The sequence below is a fragment of the Lacerta agilis genome, chromosome 4 (genome assembly GCF_009819535.1).
Source record: "Lacerta agilis isolate rLacAgi1 chromosome 4, rLacAgi1.pri, whole genome shotgun sequence".
NCBI lineage: Eukaryota > Metazoa > Chordata > Lepidosauria > Squamata > Lacertidae > Lacerta > Lacerta agilis.
Genome location: NC_046315.1, coordinates 53958275 through 53985250, shown reverse-complemented (window position 1 = coordinate 53985250; position 26976 = coordinate 53958275). Strand labels below are relative to the sequence as shown.

The following is a 26976-nucleotide window of genomic DNA, read 5'->3' as shown; positions in this document are numbered from 1 at the left end:
CACTTGTGCTTTTATGGGATAAAATATACGTGTTTTTTTTCTTCCTTCCTTTGTTAATTTATCTATATTATTTTTAAATATGCAATTCGTATACAAACTGAGACTTTTACGCTGTAGAAAATATTGCGACTATTCCAATTGTCATAATGAAAATACTCAGTAGAATGTTTTGGTCCCAATTATTGAGTGACTAAGGCCTCAAGCAACATTATTTTCTGCATATACAAAATGAAGGGGGAAAACCCTGGCTTGTGCAATTAAGAGTTAGCACTCTGGAAAGCAATCTTAACTCTCCAAACCAATCACTGGCCACCAAATTTGACTGGCAATTTTAGCGGAGACCAAATATGCTACACTGCTTGTGCTTCTTATTATAATACCCTCAACAAAATTTTTTTTAAGCCTTATAAGACAAGGCCTCCCATAACTGGAATAGCTAGTGACCCTTCTTTTTAATCAGCATTACCCAGAAGTCTAGATGGTACTGCTTATTAAATTAATAATAATAATAATAATAATAATAATAATAATAATAATAATAATAGGAAAGGGTACTGTTCTCCAGTTACTGACTACATGAGATTAGGTTCAGAAGCAGGGGACTGGACACTTGCAGAGAAACCACCATATATACCCGGCACTTCAGGTTCCAACCTATTAGATACAGAATAACATTGTTTTGAAACTGTACAGTGTGAAAAATTAGTTGATTGTGCTGGATAATAGGATAACCTGCTTTCTTATAACAGAATAAATATCAGATATCCAGCAACAGCCATTCTTAGCAAGATCAGACACAACATGAAGGGCACTTTGTTCAATGTTTTGCTAACTCTTCTTAGCCCACTGCAAACAAGCACCTAAAGTTAGCTCCATTTCCTTTAGTTCTGTTTGCATTCTATTTTTTTTAAACGAAACCAATCATGTAACGTAAAACTTAAACTTAAGACAAAATTAGTATCAAGGCGCATTTTCTTTGGCTCAGTTAGTCCATAAAATAGTTAACAGCTCCTTTCCTTTGAGGACACTCTCCTTCCTGAGATATTGGTACATGTGCAAAATAAAGAGGGAGGAGCTGTAGATGAATTTTGAAACCTTCTTCCCGTAATCGGGCAAATCTGTTCAGAAAATGCAGCTCAAATGCAAAAAGAAAAAGAAAAAAAAAAGAAACCAGAAACAAAAAATCCACAAAGACCAGGATCCAGAGAAATATGTGCAACTAGGATTCCCCACTCCTACTTCATTTTCAAGCACAGCAGCCTCCTTCTTGGTAGTGGGTCATAAATAGGCTCTCTGGAACATAGTCTTTTTTTAAAAAAACAATCATTTTAATTTACTTGTTTCCTAAAATTCAGTGTTCTTTAAACCTACAAAAGAATGAAATATATCAGCAGTCAAGAAACAAGAGTTGATACATCTTGATATATAGTAATTACTACCTTCAAAGTAGGAAGCCCCACCACCACCTTAATTGCCTTTTAGCTTTCCGGGTGACATCTCACAATAGCTCACGGCAAGGAACAGTTGTTTTAATTATATATAATTATCTATCATGGTCTTCATTCATATTTAATATACAGATTCATAAATGAAATCAATAAAATAAAATAAAATCAATACTCAATAAATAAAACGGCTAAGACATTTCTATGCCCATTCCTGGCCGCTAAAAGCTTAACTGACCCAAAAGTGGTGTACAATAGCTTTTGGAAAAGGTACTTTTATTATACTGGATTAGGGCTAGTGTAAGGGAAAGTCCTTCCCATTGTTCTTCAACACTGAGTGGCCTCGGTCCTGTATACCTGAAGGAGCGTCTCCACCCCCAACGTTCAGCCCGGACACTGAGATCCAGCGCCGAGGGCCTTCTGGCGGTTCCCTCACTGCGAGAAGCGAAGCTACAGGGAACCAGGCAGAGGGCCTTCTCGGTAGTGGCGCCCGCCCTGTGGAACACCCTCCTATCAGAGGTCAAGGAGATAAACAAGTACCTGACATTCAGAAAATACCTGAAGGCAGCCCTGTTTAAGAACGTTTTTAATCTGTGATATTTTAATGTATTTTAATATTTGTTGGAAGCCGCCCAGAGTGGCTGGGGAGACCCAGCCAGATGGGCAGGGTACAAATAAATTATTATTATTATTATTATTATTACTACTACTACTACATATACCACAAGTCATCTAGAGCCCAAGCTCCTCAATAGCATAATTGGCCATATTTGGCACCCTGAAATGGGCTTGGAATGAAACAGAAACTTTGTGCAATAGAGTATTGGTTTTATAAACTCCTTACTGTCCAGGCCTATCAAGAATCAGTATAGTGTGCCTCAGACCAGCTGCAGAATCAGACATGGACACAGTCCAGTTCCACTTTAATTTCACACATTTGTAATTTTCCTAAATTGGTGGTAGGAAAGTATTAGGTGTATGCATAAAAAGAGAGTGATGTGTGCTGAAGGAGATGTTTGCTGCAGCAACTCCTGCTGGAAAAGGGCATTTTAAAAACTGGAAGAAGACCGTGAGTATCTGTACCTTTTCTTAGACCACAGCCTAGGAAGCAAAGAACTTGTAATTTAAAAAAAGGGCGACAAATATCATGAAAACAAGTATCAGAGATATTAGGACTCATCTTATCTGCTCTTGCAAGTGCAACAACTAAAAAATTCTTAAAATAAATAAATAAAACATTTCCAAACAATTACTTGAGAAGCTGATAAATAGTACAGAAATCCAAACATAGAAAAGGAAAGAAAACTGGCACATTGTTGTTGAATGGAAAGATATGCCAGCTAAATATAATGTAAACATAATGTATTGGCACACAGGAAGTTAAGCCAAAACTTACAGGGTGCGATCCAGACTACATCGAAGTTCATTTCGTATAAGGCGGAGCAAGAACTGTATAGGTAAAATAAAATAAAAACAGTGTCAAGAGCAAAAATGGCACCTGACTTGAATTCTTCATGTACCGGTAAATAAAGATGGTGTCTTAAAGTGAGGGACCTGACAGCATTCAGGCAAAAGTGAGGGCAGACAGGAGGGAATGAATTTTCCTAGGACGCTGACAAAAGACCATGGCAGCTTATGTCATAATAATTTTTAAAGTCTTTAAGTTGTCACAATACTCTTTTGTTGTTCTTGCTACAACAAACTAACGTGGTTACATCTCTGTAGGCCAGGTAGCAGAAGCAAAGAAATCAAAGGAGATACTTGGGTTACCTGGATAAAAGTGCTGTTTATGGATTAGTGGCAGATTCCCATCTTCTAGTATAAAGGGGCCAGGATGCACAATGGACCTAATTTTTTCATATGGGGAACTTGGCAAACAAAAGGTCTTTGGAAGTCCCTAATTTAAATAACTGCCCCCTTTTAAGCACTGGACATACAAATTAATCCACTGGTCACCAAAAGCCCACTATAGCCCCTGTATAATGCATGACATATTAATCTGCTAGTCAAATATGCAGCATAATGAACCATGCACAGCACAGCGGTACCTCAGGTTACAAACACCTCGGGTTACAAACACTTCTGGTTACAGACTCTGCTAACCTGGAAGTAGTACCTTGAGTTAAGAACTTTGCCCCAGAATGAGAACAGAAATTGCACACCGGTGGTACGGCGGCAGTGGGAGGCTCCATTAGCTAAAGTGGTACCTCAGGTTAAGAACGGTTTCAGCTTAAGAACAGACCTCCGGAATGAATTAAGTTCGCAACCAGAGGTACCACTGTATTATGTCTGAGATGAAGTGTAAATGTAAGTTCAGAGAAGCAAAACCTGTAGCCGCAAATTGCTGAAGAGCCCAGTAGAGGGAGTGCAAGCCTATTGGGAAACGGATTGATGTGCTAACTGGGTTATCCTTACACTATTCTGAAAGGGTATCGCCATCATTTCCTTAAGTAACTAGGTTTATATCTCTGATATAACGGAGCTGTGAGGGAGAGACCCGGTGCTTTTTTTGGGGGGGGGGGTTGCGCAGTGGTATGCATACCCCTAAACATTTTGTGAATCAAAGTTTGGCCTCATTGAGGGGCAGTATTTCAATATGAGTAAGAAAATGAGAATACCCCTAAACATTTTTTTAGAAAAAAACAACAACACTGGAGAGACCCCGGAGTAGAGTGGGTAAGTGACTACTAGAGATACCAGATGTCAAAGAAATAAACAACTATCTGACTTTCAGAAGACATCTGAAGGCAGCCCTCTTCAGGGAAGCTTTTAAATGTATTTTAATATTTTGCTAGAAGCAACCCAGAGTGGCTGGGGAATAAATAATAAATTGTTGTTGTTGTTGTTGTTGTTGTTGTTGTTGTTGTTTGTTGTTGTTGTTATTATACACAAGAACTTTGTGTGCATGTAATTTAAGAACACTTCTGCAGCACACCTGCTGAGCTGACTGCAGCTGTCCCTGTTGCCATCTTTGTTACACCAGAGAGGATTTTGCTCAGAGATTAGCACTCTGGGAAATTGTACACAGGGCCGAAGCTGGTAAGGTCAAGCACTTCGTTCAGCAGCATGCTAGACACCCATGAAAAACCATTTTAAAAAGAGGAACAGAAAGAAAGATGAATCCCTTCCTGATGCCACCTGCTTAGCAGAGCCTACAAAGGCGGCCCTGGAATTTGCAGTGCCATTCCCCTCTCCTTCCAGGAGGAATTGAGAAGGGCAAGGATTTATTTCTCTTTCGACAAACTTTTAAACTAAGTTTAATGATGGCAGGCACACCCAGGTCCTGCACTGTTGAATTTGGCTTAGCCACTGCTTGACTAAACAGTGTGTCTGCTGCCACACAACGTTTAAAACAGTAGTAAAGGACCCCTCCCATTCCCTTTCCAACACCATCTGATAAGTTGTGGGGTGTTGAGAAAAGAGTGGGGCAATCAGGGGAATGAGGTGAAAGCAGACAGCACGCTTCAGGCCTCTTCAGGGCAAATTGCCCATGGCTCCTTGAAACCTAGCAATGCAATGGTCCTTGGTAGATCCATTCTCAGCACTAAATTCATTTGACGTGCATAAGTACACAAATCGTCTGCATCTTCTGCAATAATTCTCAAATTATAAATACTGTTCTCGAGAAAAACAGAAGTATTATTATGCAGAGCAAAGTCAAAATGAGAAAGCGGTTTAAAAATAAATAAAAATTCCTGCATTCCAACTCTACAATTCGACAATTCTATGAAATCAATGGAGCCAATGCATTAAACTGAACTCTACATTTTAACAAATGAGCCTACAGGACACAGAAATATGGTACTATTCCATACTTACAAGCAAGGCACAAGCATCTGCAATCATCAGCATATAAAATACATTGTTCCAACCAGAAGGAGAGAGGAGACCAGCTAACAAAGGGCCCAGAGCAGCACCTAAAACACAGTACACACGGGTTAAAGCAACACAGTGCAAGAAGCAGTACATCTGACAGGCTGCATAAATTTTTATACCTTCCTGAGATTTCAATATCGATAACATATTTGGAAGTGGCTTCTAGGTATGTCACCACTGCTTCATGAAACCACAAATATTCCTCTTGAAATGGGATAGGACAGAGGCATAGCTGTCAACCTTTCCCCCTTTTTGTGGGAAATTCCCTTATTACAGCATTGGGAAACAGCAGGGAGGGTTGACAGCTATGGACAGAGGGCTCATCCACACTTACTTTTTGCTCTGCATTTCCAGACAGGGGTCTGGACTTTCTAGGTCTGACCGCTTTTCTTTTTTGGCCTTCTGCTTTTCCTGCGAAAACCAGTTATTTACCGTTTAATCGAAGCAAATGGTCATCCGTGGAAAACCGGATTTGCCATTTGCTCTGATTAAATGGTAAATACGGGTTTTTCTGGGGAAAGTAACAAAGCGGGGGCAGGGGGGGGGAGAAGCGCTCTGACATGTTCCAGGAAAGTGCTTGGATTTCCATTGAAAAATAACTGAGGGGTGATGGCCATAGATTTCCAGGTATGCACCCACACTTAGAGTCATTCTACAACCAGAACTGAAGTTTTGTTCTTAAGGCAGATATTTTGGGAGTGAAAGCTTACCTACTGAACCTGTTCCATCAATGATAGCTGTAACAGTAGAGAGTGCTTTTGCATTTCCCTTGAGACTTTTATGGGTACCCTTTAACAACAAAATATTCAAACCTTAATAATGTTAGCACAGATAGTAAAAATATTCACAAACATTTCTAATTTTTACAGCTCCTCTTTTTTGAGCTCCTAGGATGAGGAGGTGGAATATAAATGAAATAAATAGTCTTTGTTTCACAAAGATGAATGGGTGGATCTGGGGGTGCTCAACCTATATCAATCAAAACTAGACATTACAACAGTTTCTCTTAAATGCTTTTGCATTTGGTCCATTTCTGATGTTCCTCTATCTTGTAGTCCCACTACCACCACAGATCAGCAAGCCAAAATTCTTACACACAGCTGTGTTGAGTAACTGTAGACTGGGGTACTTTTCCAATATTTACATTAAAGGATAAATAAAATATATTTTCTGAACTCCTCCTTAAAACCATATACTGGAACTTGCATTAGGTCAAGACAGGAGCCTTTCCTAGCTTCCTTCTTCTCAAATTGTTTCCTATTTGATTATACAGATACTGGATACACCAGCATATTGTAGATTAGCGAGGATCTTCTTCGAGGGGCCATTCAACCCACACACTTCAAGGCTAATGGAGAGAGGAAGCCACGCTGGCCTATGGATTCTGTCCTTCTCAAGAACATTGTGCCTCTTCCTTTCATATTTCCCTGTTCTTATTGAAATGAAAATGACTAATATATTATGAGAATTAATCCGGACATTTAAGACAGATACATACTCACCAAGTCAGCCGAGACAGCTGTTGTGATCAATGCATAAGGGCCATTTACAAGAGCTCCACTGATGAGCAGCATAACTTGAAATGAGATTAAACACAACAACCAGATTTTCAGAATTTGTGCTCGCTCTAACAGTACATGGAGGGTGAAAGATCTATTAATCAATGCACATTTATTTCAAACAGACGAGTTATGAAATTATAAACAGTGGAAGCTCTGTTTTCCAAAACACCTTATAAGGTAAAAAAAAAAAAAAGGTCACCCAGTAATAAATAGCCAGTAGATTGTTCTTGGTGTATATTTGAAACAAAAGCATGGGAGAAGTTATGTAACGGAGGGGACTGGCATTCTTATCCTCATTTGACTTATTGGTAAAACTGAGCTGATGAGCAGACATTCAACCTAACATAGCCTTGGAAATAAAGGATGAGAAGGCATGGATAACAGAAAGAACTGGGGGCAAATAAGAGCAGAGTGTTGTGTCATAGTCTGCATAAGATACACTGCTGCCATATCTACCCTGCCTTGCCTCCTGCCACATTTATTTGCCGATTGCGAGGCAAATGATGGCAATCAGTCCTTGTACCTGTCTCTCCCACAGCGAGAACAGGCACAGATAACTTGCTGCTGATGCTGCTTACTTTGGACCTTAGTAGAACCAGTAGGCCTCCAAAGGGAAAAGAGAGGCACACAGTGAAATCCTATGCAAGTCTACCTGAGGTTAAGCCCCCATTAGGTTCAGTGGGACCAGCTCACATGTAAGTTGGCAGAGGATTGCAAGCAAAGGATGCTATCTGCAAGCCACTTGCTGCTGAAATGTACTTCTGAGTCCGTCAGTCCTGAGCAAAGCTGTCAACCTTCCTTTTTTTTTTTGCATTGGGAAACGGCCATAGCTGTCAACTTTCCCCTTTTTTGCAATAGGAAACGGCGCTGGAATAAGGGAATTTCCCGCAAAAAAAGGGGACAGTTGACAGCTATGGTCCTGAGCCTCAGTGGCTAATTCCTATTTGCTACTAGTGACTACACAACTCACAAACAGCAACACTGCAATGATCTACTTACTATATCAGACCCCTCCAAAGCAGTAATTACTACTGTATTTAGGTATACTAAGTAAAACTATGGCTAAAAATTATCTGTACTACTTATTTCCAGTTCCAGGTTGTCAGTCCCAAGTAAGGAAGTAGGAAATATATTTTAATGCAGTGGGGAAGAAAGAAATGGAAGTATCCCCCCCCCGGACATTCACATGATTACTATCGGTTGGCTAGAGCCCCCGTGCGTATGTGTTTTGAGACTACAGTAAGGAGTTCATACACCCAAGTCAACATGCGCTGAATTAAGGGACTGGAGCTAATTCTACTATCTCCCATTAGCTTTTGCAAATGGTAAGCTATTAGCAGAGAAGCAATATAGGCTCCAGATCACTGATGTTGCTGTGATTGATATGTGAGATTGTGCTTCATGAGCTACACTGCTCTCACAAGCAGATGATTCTCGATTGGGGAAATAACCAACAACAACAAAACAGAACTGGTCTATAAATACCATTAGGAGCGACCATCTTAGACCTATGTTCAGTACTTATATTTTACAATATATTATGAAATACATTCCCAGATATATTTTTAATCATCCCAAATAGGTTAAAAAAAATAACGCTAGAAAACAGAGAACTCACCTATGGTGGCCTCAAAGCCCATTTTACTGATTGCTGAAAATATGTATAGCTAAAGAAGACATAAAGCAACAGTTAGCTCAACTCATAACGAAACTTTAACTTTTCAATAACAAGATCAGCTGTCTTTGCTGGGTATCAGTTAATAAATCTGCATTATTTTGCATTTTGGGACCTACTGGCATAGACAACAGGCCTGACAAAGCAAGGCGAGTTCTAGGATTTTATAATAATTTTCACATTAGTTAAGGCTAATCCTTCAAGGGGGAACAGAATCTTATGTTTTAGTGGGGAACAAAGTCACTTAAACAGTTACAACAGCAGAACATTAAAAATCCACCCCTCCATCGCTAAACCAGCACCAGCTAGCAGACACATCAAATTTTATCACTGTAGTTGAGACAGCAGGTCGTACCGTGGGTGCTGCAATCAAAAGCATCATGCCACAAGTTGTAGCTCTTTTCTTCAGTCGGTCTGATATTATGCCTGCCAAAATTCCACCTGTGGAAAAAGATTAGGGGAACTGAACCTCTAAGTGAGGACATGTTTGCAACTACATTAGATACTACCCACAAAGGGCATGCTTTTGTTTTCTTAAAGAAGTGCCCTGCATATGTTATGCATCAACAAAGCCAGTAGTACTATCCCTAATAATTTCTACAATGTGATGGATCAAAGTGGAATAGATAAGAAGAGCTTGCTGGATCAGGTGAACTTGGCCTCATCCAGCCCGGCATCCTGTTCGCACAGTGGCTAACCAGATACCCACGGGAAACCCGCAAGAACAAATGCACAAAATGTATATCTTCTCCTTTTTTTAATTACACACTCCTGTGGTCCCTCAGAAAGTGTCCCAGGGACCTTAGGAAGTTTCAGGTCTCCTTCTCAGGGGATGAAGAAATAAGTTTGAATTTGCGGGGGGAGATTCAACCTCGTAAGGCCCCTCTCAGCCACTGCGGAAACCTCGACAGGCCTTGCTTTATCAAGAGGTATCAGTTTGGTCACTGAAGGAAACAGGATGCTAGAGTAGACAAATCTTTGATTGATCCAGCACGGCTCATGTATTCCTATTTCCCCCCCTACTCTGTACTCTTTAATTAAGTAATCTTTTTGCTCTGAAGGTTCCAGCTTCAGTTTCAATCTCTACATGCACGCCATCATTTCCCACTGGACCTCAGCACAGACATCCATCCATGCAATAGTGACATCCAGACTAAACTACCATAATGCGCTCTACATGAGGCTGCCTTTTAAAGATGCTTCAGAAATTGGTTGGAGTCTGAACTGAAAGTACTGGTGTTGACCTTTAAAGTCCCTATCTGGAAGGGTTCATCCTTGGACACTTTCAAGTGGCATTAAAAACTCACCTTTTTTAATGGCTTCTTGCAATAAATTGTGGTTTGGCTGGAGATTAATCTTGTCTAATTCTGGGGGTTGCATTATTTGGTACTATGTTATATTTTGCTGGAGTATTGTTGGTTTTGATAAACAATGGGTTCAGGTGATCAATATATTCTCAGCAGTGTTAATTGTATTTTTTTGTCCATATGTAGATATAGTGTGGAGGTGTGGGTGGCGCTGTGGGTTAAACCACAGAGCCTAGGGCTTCTGATCAGAAGGTCGGTGGTTCAAATCCCCACGACGGGGTGAGCTCCCGTTGCTCGGTCCCAGCTCCTGCCCACCTAGCAGTTCGAAAGCATGTCAAAGTACAAGTAGATAAATAGGTACCGCTCCAGCGGGAAGGTAAACGGCGTTTCCGTGCGCTGCTCTGGTTCACCAGAAGCGGCTTTGTCATGCTGGCCACATGACCTGGAAGCTGTATGCTGGCTCCCTCGGCCAGTAACGCGAGATGAGCGCCGCAACCCCAGAGTCGGACACGACTGGACCTAATGGTCAGGGGTCCCTTTAGATATAGTGTGTAAATTGCCTTGGGAAGAATGTTATTCTTGAAGGGCAGCATATAAATTTGTTAAATTAAAACATTTCTTGCCAATGTCTGAAATGGAGCATAGCAAAGATTATACTGTTGTTTATTCCTGACTGCTAATTTCAATCAGAAGGCAAGGCTCTCTTGGTGGTCTCTGCTCGGAATGAGTACAAGGGCCTGTGAATAGGCTTTTTGATGGCTCTCCCCACTGAAATGTACTTTACCTCGACAGTGTACTTGTTTTGCATATATATATATATATATATATATATATATATATATTCCAAATTCTTATCTTATACAATATTTTTGCTTTAAGCCTAGGACTTCCATCAACTCTGTCTAAAGATTTTCAATCTTCATCCACTTACTCCTGCATTTCTTTTTTTTAAAATAATATTTTATTAAAGGTTTTTTTTACTAAAAACATACAAAAAAAGAAAAAAACACAACTACATTAATAACAAACATAACATAACAAAAATAACAACTTGTACAATTATTATAACTAATATTCCTTCCTCACATCATATTGGGACTTCCTCCTGTCTCCTCCTCTTGCGTCCCTTGTAAATACCTGCATTTCGTTGTTTTGCACACTTCTTTCATAAGGCTTTAGAGGTAGAGATCTGTGATGGGTGAAGTCAATTTTTATGCTACTGCTATATTAGTTATGTGGGTATTTAGATGTGAATGGGTTTAAATATTGCATTACATTTTGTTGTGCTCCACCTGCTACAAAAACCATCATCTGCTTAATATTCTCACTCTCAGCTCAGCAGCTCAGTTTGTCTGACCAGTTCCCACCACCTGCTTTTCTCCATAGCTCTTGCCTCTGTGCTTAAGAATATCAAGTCCATTTAGAAACATATCGATTCTGTGTGTGCAGTTTTAAAGTATCAAACACTAAGCTGCAAACTTACCAAAGATTCCTCCAACATCAAATAGTGTGGATAGATCGCCTGCTCGTTTAGCATCAATATGTTCTGTCAGTGAAGGAAATAAAAAAAATACAGCAGGAATTGTTTAGTTTTTTTTTCAGGAGCCACAAAACTGGCTGACTGCCCCCTATATGTGGGGGTCTTGTGTTCATGATGGAAGAAAGGCAAGATATAAGTTTAACAAGCTGGCAAGCGGCAGTGAGAATTAAGGTTATATATTATAATGCGTACAAAATATGTACCTGTTCCAAGTTATTTAGGGCAAACCCAGATGTGGTGTGGGAGATCCATGGCTAGTGTTTTGTTTTGATAACTAGCAGCCCTAGTTTCAAGGCTGCAAAAATGGTGATCTGGAAATGGGCGCTTTACTCTTTCCCAGTGTAATTCACCAACTTCCAAAGCTGCTATTAGCAATTACATGGTTGGAAGGGGGGATCTTGCTTGATTTTGCAAGCCATCATTACTATACTCTGCAGAAGCAGCATTTTGCAAACTATAGTAATGATGCCTTGCGAAATAAAGCAGGACTGCCCTCCCATTACATCAGCTGATAGGAGGACGCAATCATCATTAGCACTGGTTTTGTGTACACAAGAGGTCTCTTTGGGTAAGCGAGAGACCCAGTTACTTGCTTTAATCTCCGATTATCACTCTGAAGGGGGGGGACTCCATTGGGAGGAAGGGACGGATATAAATTATAATAAGAAAAATATCCACCTTGATAATACTCTCCTCCCTTTTGTCAGCCATTACTTCCCACTGTAGCAGGAAGGTAAACGCCGTTTCCGTGTGCTCTGGCTTCCGTCACGGTGTCCCATTGCGCTAGAAATGGTTTAGTCATGCTGGCCACATGACCTGGAAAGCTGTCTTAGGACTAACACTAGCTCACTCGGCCTGAAAAGCGAGATGAGCGCCGCAACCCCCACAGTCACCTTTGACTCGACTTAACCATCCAGGGGTCATTTACCTTTTTACATTTACCTTATTTCGGAATACGTTTATCTTTATGTGGATCACATATACATGATTCTTTAAACACAGATACTTACCTACATTTGTGATGTACAATGGAAGCCAGAAAAGAAAAGTGTAGCTGACCAGTTTGGCAAATAACAGGCAGAGAGAGAATTCTACAACTCCCTACAGAGAACAGAAGATAAAATAATTTTTTAATTTTTTTAAAGCATACCTCCCCCCCCCCCAATTTTAAAGGTACGACTTATATTCAGGTGCGGCTTATATTTGGGCCAATATTCATCATTGAGTTTCTTAGTCATTTTCTAGAAAAAAGAAATTTCTCAAAATGACTTAAAATAATATACAAACAGAAAAAACCAATTAAAAGGAAAATTTAGAAAGGCATACAAAATTACTAAAATGCTAATCCAGCAATACAAAAAGCAGGAGAAATCCCATTAGAAGGTGAGCACCACAGGTTAACTCAATCAGCAAAATACTGAGTAAATAAAAATGTCTTAGCCTGTGTTTCTGTGGGGAAAGCATTCCACAGATGAGGAGTCACAGCTGGAAAAGCCGATTCTTGTGTAGCCGCCTTGTTACTATTACTTTCATCTTCTGGAAAAGATAAGGGCCAAGCCTCAATGCAGATTTGAAGATGGCGACGTATACTCACAGGTATTCGCAAAGCTCCAGAAAAACTTATAGCAGACTTCCTGTTTTCAGTTTCCTCACAGCCTGCATTGTTATGATTCAGTGACTTGTTGCACTTCTCATTGTCAGGGAGCAGGCAGTGCTTCTCTGGATCCTACAAAAGACCCCATCAAGTTCAATGAAGGCAATAAACCAAGCCACTCATATATTCTTTATAAATCAAGCCACTCATATATTAATGTACTGTTAACATGAAATAAGTTTGCATTTTAATAGGTTAATTGGAACTATAAACTGCTTTTGAAACACCAATGGCTGAAGCAATTTAAACTTACCTGCCGCAAGACCAATTCACGTTACCTGCCGCAAGACCGATTCTCATATGACATATTCAACTCGACAAAAATGCCATTATGTATGGATTTCTTCAAGCATATGCCACATGGCCTTATTAGCTAGGTTTTTCCTCGGGATAGTAACAGAATTAGCCCCATGCAAAGAGGGGTTTTCTTAAAGGAGGAAACACACTGGACAGTAGGTCATATCAGCTCCATATGGAGGTAGGTCATTAGATTATGGGTTTTTGGTGAAGCAGTATCTAGGCAACATCTCATGTATTTGAAAGTGTAGGGTAATTAATAGTAAGACATGTAAACACACCACGAGCAAATCAGAATGAACAAAGAATGGATGCTCATTTATATATAACCACCCACAAACAAATCAGAAAGAAAGAAATCCCAATAAAGACTGGATACAATCTGAGCACCCCATAAGCTTTGTGCCTGCAAATCAGGATGAATGAGGAACAAACAGGTCGTTTGGAGGAGCCCTGAGTCTGTAGGAAGGCATGGAAGACCTTGGCCAAGGATAGTTGCCACTGCTCACGTTATTATGAACTTTCTTGTCCAGGCTTTCTTGTGTGCAGAATCTGTGTACACTGTTCTCTGTGTGCAGAGAGCTAAATCATTATCCACATTTGGGTGGTGCTGTTAGTTTTACAATCAATAAGATGTTGCATAAGCCACTGTGCAATAAATTTTGCAAAAAGAAAGATACTGCTAAACATACCGCTAAACATACCACTCGCGCTGCTAATTTCAAGCAAATACATACATATTTGCATAACCTCCAACATCTCGCAGGATAAGACAGGGCCACTCTTGCATACACAAAACACCCCTGTTCTCAGACTAATGGTCTATTATTACTCCTTGCTGAAAGCTGTTGTCTACATGCGACTCAGCAAAACCCATATTTATCTGCAATGCTTCCTAAACCACATGTATTCATAAGTGTCCTCTGTTAAAACTTGAGAATGCATTGCTTAAGCTCACAATGAATTTGGTTCTAATTAAATAAAGTAGCTGAAACTGAAACACATTCACAGAAATTAACTGTCAGGATATGCAGTTGCACAGGGCTGGAAAAGAAGTTTATGCACATGTGCATATATACTAACATTCTTTTAAAAATACATCTTCCTAAACTTCCCAAAGGGATAAAATAGAAACACTGATTTACCAAGGGCAGATAACAGAAGGTCACATCTGTCTCTCATAAACAGGGACAGTTGGAAAATATGTGATTAAGCAAATGTTGTTTCATGCAATCATCCCCCCCCCAAAGCATTAAGGTAATTTGCTTTATATATGAATTCATGCAAGCTTTGAAAAATCTAATTATGAAAGTATTTTTGATTTACCCAAGATAAGCTTGTTTTCTTAGCGCTTAATTCTGGTTTCTGAATGGTGTATCTATCTGGCCCATTCATGTAACTTTTTGAATTCTGAAAGATATTTTTATAAGAGATATTAAGAACAATACTACTACAATCCTACTTGAAAGAAAGCCTTATTAAAGTCAATGAGGCATCTAAATAAACATTAGGATGAGGCGTCAATCTTTTTTCTCTTTTAACTGAAATGACAACTGGAAAGCTTGGTAATACATAAACTCAGATACTTTCCCATATACTGCACATGAGGCAAACATATTTAGCCCATTCATCCTGGCACGTGTGTTTTTGTGTGTGTGTTTCATGAACACTTCCCTATTTTCCACCCCAGATTTTTTTTGGGGGGGGGGGTCAGAGAGGTTTATTACGGGGAACTAATGCTTTCAAGCCTTTGAGGTGTACAGAAGTCTTTCAAGCAGAAGGTTCGAGAAAAAGAGGGGAAATGAGATCCGCCCCCAGCTTTCGCTCTGAACCATCTGCTTTTCTCCTTTATGTACACCCACCATACCCCAAACATGCTGGTTGAAAACTAGTATTGTGAAATTGGATATGGAGAAAATGCAATTAACGAGGTCCCTAAAAGTCATTACTTACACTGGATGATGAACTTGTGCAGTTTGCATCCCTAGGATCTGAAATAACACAACAGAAACAGAAATTCATGGATATCTTCCAAGCGCTCAGGGAAATGTTTATGGTTTGTTTTACAAAATGCTGCTAACACACAATATCTAAAAATGCATGATTATCATGAAAGCAGGCTTCTGACTGGATGCAAATATTAGTAACTGGATAGTGTCAACTCCAAGTTACCCATAATCTTGGTTTGCAACTAAACCTGGAGGTGAGGATAAGGCTGCAGAATCACATATATATTATTCTGCTCCATTCATCCATTTACCTGGCATGCACACTCGACCTCTCTTTTTTTTTTTTTAATACAGCACAAGCTAGAGAATTTTTTGGTGTGTGTATGGTCTATGAACAATATTGATCAATTACATTTATCACAACCCAGAACCTGCTCAGTTTTGCATAAATTCATTTCAGAACATGTACTTACGTTCAATAAGAAACAGGAAGCACACAATCCCCATTAAAGCTATTATAACGCCAGGCACCACAAAGGACAAACCCCAGGAGGTAGACACCCAATAGCCAGCTATTAGGGACCCTAAAATATTCCCCACTGAAGTGTGTGAGTTCCATAATCCCATGATCAGTCCTCTCCTATAATAAACAAAGAAAAATGGTCTATTTTAAAACTTTTAATCAACATTCATTTTACCCAGGGGAGACATTAGTGCATTTAAGTTTTCAGTACTTGAAATACCGTATTTTTCTGTGTATAAGACTAGGTTTCCCCCCTAAAAAATAATGTCCAATATTTGGGGGCATCTTATACACAGGGGCCATCTCCCCCCATTTTCTTAAATCGGAGTCCCCAAAAATAGGGATCGTCTTATACATGGGGGCATCTTATAGATGGAAAAATACAGTAATTTGAGTTGGGGGATATCTAGGTAGATTTTGTGTTGGGTTCTGATGTGCTTTCCTATGTATACAGAACTGGTGAAAGAATTTGGCCTGCCCAAAGTGAAGGACAAGATGGTAGCACCTGATTCCCTATTCAGATGTTGACCAGCATGGCAACCAAATTTTACTTTAGCGCTGTTGTTGGGATAGCGTTCTCTACCACACAAGAGAGTAGCAGGCTAGGATAGAGGGTGCAGGGCAGGCTAGGTGGCACAACACAGCTGTGATCTCAAACATCTTGCTATCATTCATTCACCGCTCTGCCTGGCACCTGCTTGCTACCTGCTCAAACGAAAGCTGCAGTGCAGCAGAAGTGGCACCTGCATGAATCATGTGAGCAGAGCAGCGCCTGCTAGCCTTTGTAGCCTATGCTGTCTGCCTCTCTGCCTGCTTGCTTAGACAAGAGCATTTCTAAGCAGCACTCCCTGTGACATATTGGAAGAAGGTAAGTAGATGAGACAAGCCCAGGTCAGTAAGCAACAAGCAAGCAGCCAGAGAAACATCTGGGAGCAGTTGCTTCACTTTGTCTAGTCTCAGGGCTTGCTCTGGGCTACTCATCCCTGCAGTCCTGAAATGCAGGTTTCTTCAACTTGACGTGCTCCTACTCAATTCCAAAGCAGCAGACAGGAACAGGCACATGACCAGTATGTATGGCTGGGTAGTCTCAAGGAATGGCATCCTTATTCTCCAAGACATTTGCTATATTCTCAGCTAAGTGCTTCAGTATCAAGTAGGTTGTGCCTCTAACATGCCTTTATGCTTATTTGTAAACGAAGACCCCATTTACACTTTTCATGCTACAGTATCACTTTTCCCTCAGGAACTTCAAATCGCTTAATATGTTACTGTCTTTGATTACACTAACAAGGAATGTTAAATGGCACAACTTCACTGTAAAACATAGCTTTTAAAATCTGTGAGTTACTGAGTTATGAGGCAGACTATTTCACTTAGTTTTCAATGTGTCCAACCCCACCCAAGACAAACAGATTATAAAAGATTTACCTTCCTTTCCCAAACCAGTTGCCAATGCAGGTAACCACACTGGGCCAGCCAGTAGTTTGCACCAATCCATTAGCCATCTGAAATTTTAAAACTTTGCAATAGTTATCTTGAAACAACTGTTTCACCAGATATTCAAAGTTGTGTTAAACTTATCAGCCAAAGACCACGAAGCTTGCACAGCCTAGTCCAGTGGTGGCGAACCTTTTAGAGACAGAGTGCCCAAACTGCAACCCCAAACGCAATGATTTATCACAAAGTGCCAATCCGCCTCAGGGCAGGGAGAGGCCTGGTGGAGGGCCGGCGAGGCTCGGGGCCCCCAAGGGGGGGAGGGCGACACCAGCCCTGCGAGGGAGGCCCCCCCTTCTGCCCCCTCCCCCGTCTCACCAGGCGGCGCGGGCGCTGCTCCTCCACATCCCGGCGTTTCTCGACCCTGCCGCGGGGCTCCCTCGCGGAGTGCGGCACCCAAAACACGCCGCCGCCGCGCGCGCCACAAGGTTCCACCGCCCGGCAAGCGGTAGGGGCGGGCGGAGCGCTTTGAGACCCCGCCCCCTCGCCCTCGCGCCGCAGGGCCTAGACCAGTGGGGCGATGGCGCGCGTGCCCACTTGGGCACGCATGCCATAGGTTCGCCACCACTGGCCTAGTCAATACTCATTGTTATATATTCTTTGTTTCCTAGACAGCAATGTCAACTCTCCCCGCCCCCACTCGCCAGTCCCAATGATCACAAGTGAGTAATGACCATCATTTCTTCCCAAATGCTCTAGAGCAGGCTTCCTCAAACTCAGCCCTCCAGATGTTTTTGGCCTACAACTCCCATGATCCCTAGCTAGCAGGGCCAGTGGTCAGGGATGATGGGAATTGTAGTCTCAAAACATCTGGAGGGCTGAGTTTGAGGAAGCCTGCTCTAGAGCCCCGTTCCCCAACCTGTTGTTCTCCAGATGTTTGGATGGCAACTTCCATCAGCCCTAGCCAGCATGGACAATGGTCAGTTGCTAGGAGCTGCAGTTCAACACACCTAGAGGGTGCCAGATTGGGAAAGTCTCCTCTAGAGGAGTTTCCACAGCTTGTGTGCCAGCATGAAAGAGAAGTCATAGACTTCCTAACAGTTCAACACTTAGTAGTGCTTTCCCTTGCCAAAACACATTTTAAAGTTCCTGATTGTGCATTGGCAGCTCCATTTCTACTTGGCCCACACCTGATGTCACAAATAACATCACATGTGAGGTAGGTGGTCATGGATTAGGGAAGACAGCTTCACGGGCCAAATCTGAACCCCTAGTAGGTCAAGATTGGCCTGCAGGCCAGAGGTTCCTCACCCCTGCAGTATCCTTTGGAACAGGAGGTGCTATGGACAGGTTGTCATGGGAACCTAAGTGGATTTTTAGGCAGTTCCAGAAAGGCAGTTATTTCCTTTTTTTGTCATGTCTGAAAATTCCAAGTGAGAAAAGAAACACAGGTGTGCCTACCTGAGCCACGATGTAGAACCACAGGCTGTGTATATTATAGAAGTAACCAAGTCCAAACATGGCAGTGAAGAGACCGCTGGCAAACATCCCTCCAGTGAGATAATACCGGATAGGCAAACGTTCACCTATTATGCCACTTTGAATTCAGGCAAAATAAAAAGGGATTGATTTTTGAAGCATGCTGAGCATATATAACCCTTAAAATCTGAAGATATTACATGGGCATAAGCTTTAGTTAAAATACAGAAAATGCAAAGTTTACCAATAACATTGTAGTAGCACTATAATAAAAAAGAACAATTTGAGAAACTTTACAAAGTTGAGTTATCGTGAGTTGTTCGTATTCAGTTTTCATATTTCAAGCCAAACCTTTTGGTTTGTATTCAGTAACAAGAATTGAATTCATGAGCTGATATTGCTCATCTGAAATCATGATTGATTCTTCTCAGCCACAGTAGAGACAGGATTTGAATTTGTTCCTTTATAAGCAACTTTGGTGAGCTACTGTAATAGGGAATATTCTGTACTCTAGAATCTACATTCCTAAATCCTAGGGCACACAGTCTCCTAAATTTTATTCTCCTCTTCAATAATTCCTTCCTCCGCTCCTCAAAATCTTGTAAGCAACTGAGCACAGTAGAAGATCAGAGATTAAGCAATCATATATTTACAACTTGAAAGCATGAAAAAGGATTTTTAAAAGAGTAAAAGAATTTTACCTCAGATACATCCCAACTGCATAAGCACATAGGAATGAATAATCCAGGGCTCCCAACAACTGCTTGTAGTTGCTCTTATCTAGGAACAAATGTTTGTTACAGTTCATGAGATTGAATTTTTAAGGCACAAATAGCCATTAAAAAGTCGGAACAATACATTTTCAGCCTCTTTGCAACTTCAAAGAGGGCATCTAGCAGGTTAAAACGATAGTTTGCTCCTTAAGCAAATTGCGCTTAATCAAATTATACCTGCATAGTTTGTACCATTCATGAATAAATTGATCAACTTGATATAATGGGCATTCATGATAGTCTCCAGAATTATACCAGGCCTTTAAAAAGTGGAACATCTTTCACAGTACGGAGTCTTAAGATTTATTTTCACAGGTGAAGTTTCAAACATGCCTGAGTCTCCCACTAGCACTGTATGCCTAAGTTTGGGCATTCTCTTCCCCCTATTGCCAGCCTCCCTGCCCCACAAACCAGTTCCTATGTGCAGGAGTGCACAGAACTGCAAAGAATTGCAGAACAAAACAATACAAAATTTTCCCTTTAGATTATATTCCAGTTTATTTGGGGGGGTGGGGGTTAGGGGTAGACTACTTACCAAATGGCTCCCAACCACAGCGTGACTCATTAGCAATTTTTTTAACAGGTTGAATCTGGATGGCATATTCTTTGTAGGTGTTATGCTCAATAACTTGTGGAGCGTTGCAGTGCTTATGTAGTTCTCCCTAAATTAAGGTAATAAAATTAATCCAACAGAACACCTCATTGCATAGAACCAAATAAACTATTTTTACTTTACCAATATTTCAAATCAGGGCCAGCCCACCTATGAGGCAAGTTGAGGCTGTTGCCTCAGAGGGCAGATCTGGGCCCTGCCACTGCCTCCTCCTCCTCCTCTGTGCTCCCATGTGTTCTCCCTGCTGTGCCCATGGGGTGCAGAGGTGCAGGTGAAGGTGCAGGCAGAACAGCAGCACAGGCCCATAACTGTGAGGGGCTGTAGTAGAGTGTTTTGCCTCAAGCAGCAAAACATCCTGGGCTTGCCCTGTTCAAAATAGGTCTTGCTGTTTAGAGACATTTACCAGTCAAAAGGCTTTCTTTCCACCTTAAAAAGATTTAAATAATAGCCTCAATGAAATCCGGCTTTGCATGCTTTTTTTTTTTTAAAAAAGAAAAGTTAGTTATGTTAAGAGACTGCCAATTTCCATGAGGCCTCATCCTTCTTATGGATAAGCAATAAGAGACAAAATTTGATAAGAGTATGACTCAATCACTTGCATGCCTCGAGTCAGTTTTCCATACAGTAAAGAGTGGGACTAGCAAAAAGAATCAAATAAGGGCAGAAAGTTGTCCACATAAACAGATTTTAAATAGAACAATAGAACCATGCTAAGCTCCAGTCAGGAGCAGTGAGGCAGTGTGGATTTGCCTCCGTATCCAAAGGTGGAGAGGGAAGCTATTTCATTCTTTTTCCTGCACCAGATCCAGTCTAGTTGGAATGGTTTTGCTTCAGATCCAGCAGATCCATGGCAGCCCTGCTCCACTGCCTTGAAGGAATGTGATACAGGAATATTTCAAAGGTTGAAATTATATCTTATTTTAATAGTCTAGAGACTATATATAATTTCATATTGTTGTCCAGGAACACTATAATTGTTATGTTGGAGGTTTGGTTATGTGAGTGTTCCTGTAGAGCGTTATCTGATTGCTGAACAAATCTGCAGAAATGATATATTAGAGCAGGGGTTGTCAACACAGTGCACTCCAGATGTAGCTGAACTACAACTCTCACAGTATTTTTTCATTGGTCACACTGGCTGGGGCTGATGGGAATTAGGAGTCAAACAGCATCTGGAGGGCACAGTATACTTATTCTTGATCCATTGATTTTGTTCCTAGTTAACATGTACAGTTCTAGTGGCTGGATGAGGAAGGACTACAGAAACATGCTTGTGCGGTAGTGGTTAGAATATTAGACCAGAATCAGGGAAAATCAGGTTCAGATCCCCACTCTAACAGGAAGCTCACTGGCTGACTTTTGAGTCAATAGTACTCTCTCAGTGCAAGCTACCAGGGGCAGGGGGTGGTGAGGATAAAATGATGAAGGGGCTTGAAAAAACTACGTATACCATCCTGAGCTCCTTGGCAGAAGTGAGAGTGTAAACAGCAAAATAATAAAACAGAGGGATTGTGAATTAGCTAGGACAGAGAAAGCGAAAGATGAGTAAAGATGAGACACAAATTGGATCCCAATAGAATTGGTTGCCATGGATTGAAATGTTGAGCCTTAGCAACATGATTATGGTCTGGGTAGGAATTTGATTGCCTGCTTTGAACATGAGGAGACAGTCTGGCAAAATTTGAAGATTGAGTACATACTTATTTTCAATTTCACAGCACTATAAATGACACTTTTGATTTGCCTTTGTACACAAAGCCTTTGTATATTTTCACAGATCACAGGCATCTTGACAACGAGACATCTACTTATAGTACACACAGTGCAGAAGCCCTTGTTGAACTGGATGTTCCATGTGGGCTCTCAATCATTATGAACATTTTAATGTCTTTTTATTACTGTACAGCATGTCACAGTTTTATTGCTGTATTGTAATGCATACAGTAACAACACTTTTATGCACCTTAAAAATGTACTTCCTTGTGTGATGTCAGATATGTTAGAAAGATATTTCCTTGTTACTTACCTTAACTATACTGATTGGTTTCCTTGATAAGTGGAAACTAGCATACAGCATAAAAGTCAGGACAAATGTGAGAGCCCTGTACCTGTGAACAGAACAAACATTTATAATTCCATGATTTGCAGCTATATACTTGCAATCATTTTAGGCTGTTCCATTGTTATATCCAGTTTCTCTTATTTATTTCCAATATTTACACTGATGTAGAAGCTAAATCAAACAAGAGTGAAAGGTTAACTACAATAGGTTAAGCAATTTCCGTTTATATTGCACAATGCTCTGACCATGCAAAAAAAAAAAAAGTACTTAGATGAACAGTTGTGGTGCTTTTTTTTATCTTTTCCAGAAAACGGTAATTATTATTAATGAGGCTGGGGTGATGGGGTGGGATGACTGGGGTGGTAGGGTGAACTTGAAAACTGCTACACAGACACATCTCCCACCCCAAGCAGTCAATTCCTGGCAAATGTCAGACACAACTGGGATCAAGCCCAGAGGTTGTGCCAAGAGGCAGCCACCAACGCTGCTGTGGCTGGTTGAGTCAGAGCAGCTCCCAGGAACCAGTGGCAATTGCTGCGTAGCAGTTCTGGGAGGCGGGATAGCCAGATGATAAGCACGGCTGCCAGCTCTTTGATCTGCTTCTGTAGCTGCACCTTTCACAGAAGCTTGATGACCAGAACGTAAATGTTGTCACCTGCCAAACTCCATGCTGTGGAAAGCTTCACCTGGCTTTTGTTTTGCACATCGTTGTATTGCTAAAGGTTTAAGAGAAGGCCAATTTCTTTCTGGTCAGATGACAACCCTAACCCTAAGTATACCTGGGTTCAAGGAGCAAGAGGGGGGCTTGTCAAAGTGGAAACATGTCCCATAGTTATATTGCAATATTAGTTAGAAATAAGTATGTCAGGATATATATGCACACTTGCACCCACACCCACACACCAAATTTCAACTTCACAACTCAGTTTAAAGGACTGTCTTCCTCTTCCCAAACACAGTGCAAAGCACAGGTATCCTTTTTCAATTTTTCAAGCATAATAGTACAGAGGTACCTCGGAAGACGAACGGAATCCATTCCGGAAGTCTGTTTGACTTCCAAAACATTTGGAAACCAAGGCACGGCTTCCGACTGGCTGCAGGAAGCTCTTGCAGTCAACCGGAAGCCGTGTTGGACATTTGGGTTCCAAAGAACATTCGCAAACTGGAACATTCACTTCCAGGTTTGCGGCATACAGGAGCCAACACGTTCGAGTCACAAGGTGTTTGTCAACCAAGGTACGACTGTAGTGATGATTATAATGTAAAGTCTATACAGAAATACACCTTTAAGCCAAATGCATCACTGTTCATTCTTACTAGAACTTAATATTTGAATTAAGATTTGTTTAAGAGGAAGTCACAACCTGACCAAGCCAAAGCAATAGACTTACCACTGGTCTCTTGTAAATAAAGTTATCAAGCGAATCCCCGGTGGAAGTTCAGCCATTTACTTGAGTATCAGTTTCAGATATTAATTATTCAGGTGCTTCAGGTATTGGTTCCAGGTTTTCAACAGAACCAACTGTCACATTGATTAATGTCCTTTACATTTCTCCTTTGGTGCCACTGACCATCACTATGAGTGGCTGATTCTTCTTCCTGGTACATATTTTTATAAGAAAAGTGTTACTGATCATGCTACAATAATATTTCTCAGCTATGGTAGTTATGAGAAGAGAACAAACAAAAAAAGTAAATTTGAAAGTGATAATTTTAACGCAAAGCATTTCTTTCTTTTTTACTATTTTCATGCTAATATAAGAAATAAAGAAAACAGAGGGAAATAAAAACTTGATTTGAAAAAGATGACCATCAGAAACAAAGATCACTTCAGTATTAAAATCTATACGAGCAACTTGACAATATTCAACCAATCAGTAATCTTGCCCGCTGCTTAATGCAACCAGGATAACTATGCCCAAGCTGTGTCAACCTGAGCATCACAATTCTGGAGCCAGTTTCTCAAGGCAACATGTGCACATACTACAATCCTCAATCCAGCTTCATTGTTAGAATGTTCACCTGAAACCCTTTGAACTGTTCTCTATGAACTGCAAACTTGCTGCCAGACTACACTAGCAAATTTCAACTATATGCATCTCAACATATGAAGTAAACGTTTGCACGTACCCCATGGTGTGTGTAATACTTACAAACCTTCCAAAGGGTACTGTACTGTATGTACAGTAAATTAAGAATAGAACCCATGGTACAACACAGGGACAGGAGGAGGGAGAAATGCAGTCATTTAGTCAGGTTGGCATTTATTAGCTATGGAGGTTAAGTGGCAAGAGAGGAGGTGTTCTGGGTGTCTCTAGCAGACTTGCCTTAAAAGTGTTGTCAAGGTTGGGATGTATATAAGACACTGCCCTCAAAATACTTTGCAAACTTGTCACAACAGGGTGTATGTTCCTGAAGCTGGACCTTTAAATCAAACTTTGCACCACCATATAAAGCAGTAAGCACTGAGATTGGTTGCAAACCAAGCAATGAAGTTTAGAGACAATTTTTTATTATTATTCTGTTGTCGCTGAGGTCTCCAAAACTATCTCCTGGGAGGAAGAAATACCAAGGTAAAACTAAGTTGTTCAGTAGCACCTGGTATTCATTCAAATACACATTTACATGCAGTAGCGCTTGAAGATTAAGACCATGCTAGGCTGCACTTTACTGATCTAGTTGCCTTAGAGGCAAAATGCCACAAATTCTGCTGTATGGAATTCTTTACAAGAAACAGAAGTGCAAACAAATCAAAAGTCAAGTGAAGAACAGTTCTTCTCTCACAATAGCATATAAGTAAATTCTAAGCAAGCTAGTAGTCTACACTGCAGCCTCACTGCTTCTGCCTTCAGGTTAGCACCTCTTACCAAACAGAATCCAGGAGTTTGGAGTTGCAAACACCAAGATCAACTAAACACATCTGAAAAAGTACCTTTTGTTTTCATCTCAGCTCTTCAGGAGGATCAAGCTGGTGAAGTGATTGTATCATATCTGAAGAATAGTACTGCAGATGTGTGCAAATAAATGTGCAAGACATGGGGAAATAGTGCCATCGATGATTAGATCTGTTAAGCTCGGTTGTGTAACCAAGGTTCTTAAGAAAGATATATTGAATATTCTACATGTATGGTCATCTGTCATAAGACACAACTATGCAAATTTGTTCAGGAACAAATCCATTGCCCTTAAGCATCTTCTGGGCTTTGTCTCCTGGCAAGGGAGTGTCCTCTGGGTGATTTCCACATGAATACAACTTCCACCTGCAGTATGCGGATAGGTGGAAGTGAAATCTTTTGGCCCTGCTTGAAATACTTTTGCACCTGAAATGGCACCTCCCATGACAAAAGACTAACATTAAATGACAGTTTGGTGCTCTTTAATGGAACCCCAAAGGGTTCAGCAATACAGCAACTGTCCCTGGTTCAATCCCACATCTCCAAGTAGGTCTGGGAAAGTCCCCTGCCTGAAATCCTGAAAAGCCACTGCTAGTCCATGTTGACACATACTGACCTAGATGGACTAATGATCTGCCTGACTCAGTACAAGACAATTTCCTGTATTCAGTACCACTTCACTACAGTGGCTCGCTTATTAAAAAAAAACAACTATACATAGAACACTTTGACCATATTGGGACACTTAACCTAACAATAAAATATAAAAAACGACAAATAAAGCAGTCATAAAATCAGATTTCAAAGGATTGAGGGGGGGAGGGGGCTTGGGGTTTTGTTGTTGTTTGCCAAGAAGGCAAGTGCAGTTCCTAGGGAGGGGATTCTACAGAAACTTACACTGAAAGGGTGTATGTGTGTGTTTAAAGGCCTTCCCTTTAAACGAACTTAATGGGCAAAATGAGCTAAAAAGCATCACCGTGGGATTCTATGCCTGTGTCTACTCAAAAGCAAGTTCCACGAAATAATAATAGTAATAATAATAATAATAGTAATTATTTCCGCCCATTTGGCTGGGTATAGTCTATTTAATAACAGAATATTAAAAACATGATAAAACACCAAACATTAAAAACTCCCCTAAACTACATGGGATTTATTCCAACATTGCAGAAAGCTGCAGTTTAACCGTTGGACTAGATGACTATCGGGGTTCCTTCCAACCCTACAATTCTGCGGTTCTGTTCCTAGGTTATAAGCGGGCACAGGCTTGCAGCCAGAGAGGCTAACGGCATTAAGTTATCTGGAGTCTGTGCCCTAAAAATGCGCGCGCGTGCCAGAGTGACGACACAAAGCAGGCGAGCCCCAACACGCTCGCGCGCCCCAGCCTCCTCCTCCTCGTCGCCCCCGCTTTGATGTCCATCAAAGGGGAACTCCGTTTCCGGGCGTCTCCATCAGCGGCAGGTGCATCACCGACACATCACACCACACGCCGCTTCCCCCTCGGGGCTCAGGCAGAAAGGAGCTGCCTCCTAGCCGAACGCGCCCCCACCCCAAAGCTCCCGCATTGTTCCCTCTCGGAGGGTCCCACCTGAAGGGACGACGACAACGACGACCGTCTCTTCACCTCTACAACTCTCTGGCGCTCCGAGGCGGACGCATCGTTTCCTGGCAGCCACTTCCTGGTCGAGGCGCCGCTCCCGGGCGCGGTCTCGCTTCATTCAAGCCGAACCAGTTCTGGTGCGCCGCTGCTGCAAATAGTGACAGGAGAACCTGCTCTGCTCGCCGCCAGGGCCGCCTCCCTCTCGCTCTGACGGCAGCAACTGAGAAAGAAAGGCTCTCCCAGGCAGGGCTCGAGGCGGCAGGGCTCAAAACTGCCGTCAGAGAGAGAATCCG

General features: G+C 41.3%; 1 protein-coding gene across 2 annotated transcripts; it reads right to left on the bottom strand.

The window, feature by feature from the left end:
* Positions 1-1310: 1310 nt before the first annotated feature.
* SLC37A1 (solute carrier family 37 member 1) lies at positions 1311-26976 on the bottom strand. Of its 2 annotated transcripts, XM_033147081.1 has the most exons (20): positions 26672-26975; positions 23581-23788; positions 22154-22235; positions 20050-20176; positions 19443-19521; positions 18724-18859; positions 17257-17333; positions 15779-15945; positions 15310-15347; positions 14683-14766; positions 13000-13131; positions 12416-12506; positions 11349-11411; positions 8914-8999; positions 8502-8550; positions 6824-6897; positions 6032-6110; positions 5265-5362; positions 2842-2894; positions 1311-1367 (listed from the first exon to the last, which is right to left on the bottom strand). In XM_033147081.1, exons 2-20 carry the CDS (start codon positions 23634-23636, stop codon positions 1352-1354), a joined length of 1587 nt encoding a protein of 528 aa, XP_033002972.1. In that variant the 5' UTR covers positions 23637-23788; positions 26672-26975; the 3' UTR covers positions 1311-1351. The 2 variants fall into 2 exon arrangements, with proteins under 2 accessions (XP_033002972.1, XP_033002973.1); XM_033147082.1 differs by lacking the exon at positions 14683-14766 and having other exon boundaries at positions 26672-26976.

What these genes read in the sequence shown, in the direction of transcription:
- SLC37A1 (XM_033147081.1), bottom strand. Translation starts at nt 23,636, where the DNA reads ATGGCTGAACTTCCACCGGGGATTCGCTTGATAACTTTATTTACAAGA. An exon ending in TTATTTACAAGAGACCAGTG is followed by an intron (nt 22,236 to 23,580) that starts GTAAGTCTATTG and finishes TTCTGTTCACAG; the next exon opens with GTACAGGGCTCTCACATTTG. An exon ending in AACCAATCAGTATAGTTAAG is followed by an intron (nt 20,177 to 22,153) that starts GTAAGTAACAAG and finishes ACCTTAATTTAG; the next exon opens with GGAGAACTACATAAGCACTG.